General features: G+C 40.0%; 2 protein-coding genes across 2 annotated transcripts; both read right to left on the reverse strand.

The window, feature by feature from the left end:
* Positions 1-932: 932 nt before the first annotated feature.
* Positions 933-1,865, reverse strand: LOC138875760 (uncharacterized). The gene is made up of 2 exons (XM_070154624.1): positions 1,549-1,865; positions 933-1,464 (listed from the first exon to the last, which is right to left on the reverse strand). Exons 1-2 carry the CDS (start codon positions 1,863-1,865, stop codon positions 933-935), a joined length of 849 nt encoding a protein of 282 aa, XP_070010725.1.
* Positions 1,866-2,573: 708 nt separating this feature from the next.
* Positions 2,574-4,517, reverse strand: LOC138875761 (uncharacterized). Its single transcript, XM_070154625.1, has 3 exons — positions 4,072-4,517; positions 3,740-3,884; positions 2,574-2,786 (listed from the first exon to the last, which is right to left on the reverse strand). The coding sequence occupies exons 1-3, from the start codon at positions 4,515-4,517 to the stop codon at positions 2,574-2,576; spliced, it is 804 nt and encodes a 267-aa protein (XP_070010726.1).
* Between the last annotated feature and the right edge of the window lie 265 nt (positions 4,518-4,782).

The raw sequence follows: 4,782 nt of genomic DNA on the forward strand, positions 1-4,782 counted from the left end.
TACGGAATTATTTGTGAAGCAAATATAACACAACTTGGACGATGTAAAGAGTCGAACTACAATTTCAGGAACACTGTCACTGTAACCTAGTGCTTAATAAAAGATTCAAGTACGATGAAATATCAACTCAGAAAACTTTTCAATGATTTTTCATAGTTATTAAGCAAAGATAAGGTTAAAGTGAATAGTCTAACAAACTCCTTTGAATTAGTACCGGAATTTGCATATCAATTCAAAATTTACGTATTTTTCTGACACCCATGAATAGATGATAAAATAATAGGAGACATAGAAATTCAAGAATATAGGCACCCGTAATACTTCTATGAATAGAGTAATTTAAGAAAGTTGTCCATTTGCTTGTTTCTTCTGTATAACTTGGATCATGCCAAAAAGAAATAAAGGATGACCTTAACATACCTGAGCCGATTTTCTAGAGAAAGATTACACCGTACTCCTTAAAATTTGCAAAAACGCATGCTATATTTTATTGTGAAGTTTCAAATGAGCTATGGAGCTCCATCCGTTAGCAAAAGAACGGGAAGTATGGTGTTATTTTCTTACTAGCAAAGGATACATCGCATTTCGGAACATCCCTATGAAGTATTTGTAGAATAGAATTTAACATTGGTAAAATTGATTATTTATCCCCCTAAAACGTAACATAACAGATATTCCATCTTGGGCAATCTGCACGTCAACTTTTCGCTACTTTGTGCAACCTTTCCATGTATTTCAGCTAAAAGAACAAACATAAATATTGTTTAGCATGACTTCTGCCAAAAGTCAATGGCAACTAATATGAATTTGTGCCCATTTAAAGCTTTTGGCTTGATTGGCCCAATGACATCCGTACCCTAAGCAACGAACGGTCACAGTGCTGACATAGGATGTAATTCTGAAGGCGGTGTGTGAATCAGGTCACCGTGTACCTAACACTGATTACACTTTCGGACAAAACTGAAGCAATCTTTTTCCATAGTCATCCAGTAATAACCTGCTCGAAGGATTTTCCTTGCAAGGACGTATCCATTCATATGGGGTCTACACACTCCTGCGTGCACTTCATTCATGATTCTTCTGGCCTCTTGGGCATCCACACATCTTAAAAGGTTTAGATCTGGAGTCCTTTTGAACAAGACCTCTCCACTTAAGAAGAAGCCAGTAGCAAACCTTCTAATGGTTCTCTTTTGGTCTCCACTAGCTTGCTCGGGATATTCTTTTGTTTTCAAGAATCTTTTGATATCATAATACCATGGCTGAACATCAGGCTCTATTTCAATTGAACTGCAAAAACCATGCCTTTCTTGAATTTGGATTTCCAATAGGTCAATGTGGACATTTCCTGGATATGGCAGCATCGAGGCCAAAATAGCTAGTGCATTGGCTAACTGATTGTGAAACTGAGGAACGTACCTGAACTCGACAGACTTGAACCGCTTGCTAAGATCTTCCACATGTTGCCTATATGGAATAAACTTGACATCCTAAATTTCCCATTCACCCTGAGCTTGTCAGATAATCAAGTTTGAATCTCCCATGATTAACAATTCTTCCACATCCTGATCGATTTCCATGTTCATGCCCATAATGTAGACTTCATACTCGGCAGTGTTGTTCGTGCATAAAAACCGAAGTCGGGTTGTGGCCGGATAGTGCTGACCGGTGGGTGAGATCAAAATTGCCCTAATCCCGACACCTTTTACATTCACAACTTCATCGAAGAACATTTTCCAAGCGTTGGTGTCTTCTGAGATTACCTCAACTAAATTTACTTCCTCGTCCGAAAAGTAAGTACTCAAAGGATGATATTCATCATCAACAGGATTCTCTTCTAGGTGATCCGCTAAAGCTTGAGCTTTCATTGTCGTGCGGGTGACATAGACTATGTCAAACTCGGTGAGCAGGATTTGCCATTTTTCTAACCTCCCTGTGGGCATTGGCTTTTGGAATATGTATTTCAAAGGATCCAATCTGGTGATGATATAGGTAGTGTAGGCCAACATGTAATGCCTAAGCTTCTGAGCGACCCAAGTTAAAGCGTAGCAAGTCCTTTCCAATAAAGTGTATTTGACTTCATAACTAGTGAACTTCTTGCTCAAATAGTATATGGCCTATTCTTTCTTTCCGGTCACATCATGTTTCCCAAGAGCGCATCCAAAGGAATTCTCCAAGACTGTCAAATAAAAAAACAAAGGCCTTCCAGGTTCGGGAGGGACCAAGACTAGCGGGTTTGACAGATATTCTTTGATTTTGTCGAAATCTTCCTGACACTCATCTGTCCATCTAATTGCCACATCTTTCTTCAGCAGCTTAAATATGGTTTCGCATATGGAAGTTAACTGAGCAATGAATATGCTAATGTAATTCAACCTTTCCAACAGACTCATAACCACTTTCTTGGTTCTCGGAGGAAAATCCCGAATAGAATTTATCTTTGTTGGATCTAGCTTGATGCCCCTCCGACTGACTATAAACCCCAAACGTTTCCCAGACGGAACTCCAAATGCACATTTAGCTGGATTTAACTTCAGGCCATACTTACGCAAGCGCTCAAAGAACATTCTTAGATCTCACACATGGTCGTCCTGTGTAATTGATTTAATGATCACATCATCCACATACACCTCAACTTCTTTGTGCATCATGTCGTGAAAGATGGAAATCATAGCTCTCATGTAAGTTGCCCCGGCATTCTTCAAACCAAAAGGCATGACCATGTAATAGTAAGTACCCCAAGGGGTGGTGAAAGTCGTCTTTTCTACATCATCCTCATTCATCAAGACCTGATGATACCCAGCATAACAATCCACAAGAGACTGTATCTCATATTTGGCACAGTTGTCAACAAGGATGTGGATGTTTGTTAATGAGAAATTGTCCTTGGGGCTTGCTTTGTTCAGATCCCGATAGTCAACACACACTCGGGTTTTCCCATCTTTCTTTGGCACTGGGACCAAATTAGCCAACCATGTGGTGTATCGGACCACTCAGATCACACCTGCTTTTATTTGTTTGGTGACTTATTCTTTGATCTTGTCACTGATGTCGTTTTTGAACTTTCTCTATTTTTGTTGTACTGGGGGATAATCGGGGTAAGTTGGCAACTTGTGAACCACTAAATCAACACTCAGTCGTGGCATATCATCATAGGATCAGGCAAAGACGTCTTTGAATTTGAACAAAAGATGGATCAATGCATCCCTAGTTCTTTCATTAGTGTGAATTATTATTATGGTTTCCTGGACCTCTTCTGAACTACCCAAATTAACTGGCTCAGTTTCATTTAAGTTTGGCTTAGGCTTATTCTCAAATTGTTCCAGTTCTGGGTTTATTTTCCTAAAAGCCTCTACTTCATCGTATTATGGTTATTGATTCATTATTTCACAGTTAGACAATGCACTAAGATCTGGGCATGAAGTCCGCAAGCATGTCATGTTATTTAAGTCCTCATTATTAGAACTGAAAAGAAGAAATAAGATAAGTAACAAAAATCAGAATGAATAAAGAAAGAGATTCATAGAAAATGAAATATTGATTTCATTTCATTGAATTCGAAGATAGAAGGGTTTACATTAGAATTGTAAAGACAATAACTAAAAGAAACATTCGAGTTACACCCTGGAATAACTCAGAATGCAGGAAAGATGGCAAGACTAAACTACCGGGATTCCCTCCTGATTCGGAACAGAGTAGCCTTCCAATTTTGAAGCTTGGCATCGGGCCCCATATATTGCACCTTAGCAGTGCTTGAGCCTTCACCCGGCTGGACCATGTGAGCTTCATATAACATTTGCCTCATGGCTCCACATATGTCCTCAATTTGTTCAGCAGTGAAGGCCTCATCTTCTTCTTCTTCTGTGTACTTTAGCTTAGCAAATGTTCTGGCAAGATGCAGGACTGGCTGAGGTAGAACCCACCCATCGTTCTTACGTTCTTTTGCCCATTTTTATGTCGGCTTTTGTAGCTTGGAAACTGACACCAAATAAGTTCTCACTGGCAGTTAAGGTGATGGGCTACGTAATGCCTTGCAAAGATGCCCCGAGCCCTTTCCTGGGCTTGTAGCCATGCCTGATCATCTTACTGGCAACCATGATTGATGCGTTGGAAAAGAAGGGTTTAGGACACGGGGTTCCTTCACATTGGTCTACGACCACAATCTCAAAAGCTTGGTAGACTATATGCTCGCTACCTTCTTTAGCCTCCAGATATGGGACTGATGGGTCCCTGTAAATTGATTGTTGATTTTCTCCATGAAAAACAATTTCTTGGTCTTCATGCTCAAACTTAACCATCTGGTGGAGAGTAGAAGGTACGACCTCAGCCTCATGGATCCAAGGCCTTCCTAGGAGAAAATTGTAGGAGGTGTCCATGTCCAAAACCTGAAATGTCACTTCAAAATCCACTGGGCCGATGGTTAGGATCAAATCAATCTCCCTTATCGTGTCCCTTTTGATGCCGTTAAATGCACTTATGCAAACATTTTTGGGCCTGGTCCTTTCAGTCCCAATTTCCATTCTTTGTAGGGTCGAGAGAAGGCAGATGTCAATCCCAGATCCACCATCCAACATAACTCATTTTACGTAGTACCCTTCACACTTAACAGTTAGATGAAGAGCTTTGTTGTAGGCAGTCCCTTCTGGTGGTATGTCATTTCGACTAAAGGAGATCTGATTGACTTCAAAAAATTGTTCCGCTATTCTTTCCAATTGCTCAACAGTGGCTTCAATCATAACATATGCTTTATTGAGGGTCTTTATCAACACTTTCTGATGCTCATTC

The sequence above is a fragment of the Nicotiana sylvestris genome, chromosome 8, assembly GCF_000393655.2.
Source record: "Nicotiana sylvestris chromosome 8, ASM39365v2, whole genome shotgun sequence".
Classification (NCBI taxonomy): Eukaryota; Viridiplantae; Streptophyta; class Magnoliopsida; order Solanales; family Solanaceae; genus Nicotiana; species Nicotiana sylvestris.

Excerpts from the sequence above, each read along its gene's own strand:
- LOC138875760 (XM_070154624.1), bottom strand. The coding sequence starts at position 1,865 with ATGAAAGCTCAAGCTTTAGCGGATCACCTAGAAGAGAATCCTGTTGAT. Across the intron at positions 1,465-1,548 it reads GATCAGGATGTGGAAGAATT|GCAACATGTGGAAGATCTTA; the intron begins GTTAATCATGGG and ends TATTCCATATAG.
- LOC138875761 (XM_070154625.1), bottom strand. The coding sequence starts at position 4,517 with ATGGAAATTGGGACTGAAAGGACCAGGCCCAAAAATGTTTGCATAAGT. Across the intron at positions 3,885-4,071 it reads GTTGCCAGTAAGATGATCAG|AACATTTGCTAAGCTAAAGT; the intron begins GCATGGCTACAA and ends GCATCTTGCCAG. Across the intron at positions 2,787-3,739 it reads AAGGCTCAAGCACTGCTAAG|GTCTTGATGAATGAGGATGA; the intron begins GTGCAATATATG and ends GGGTATCATCAG.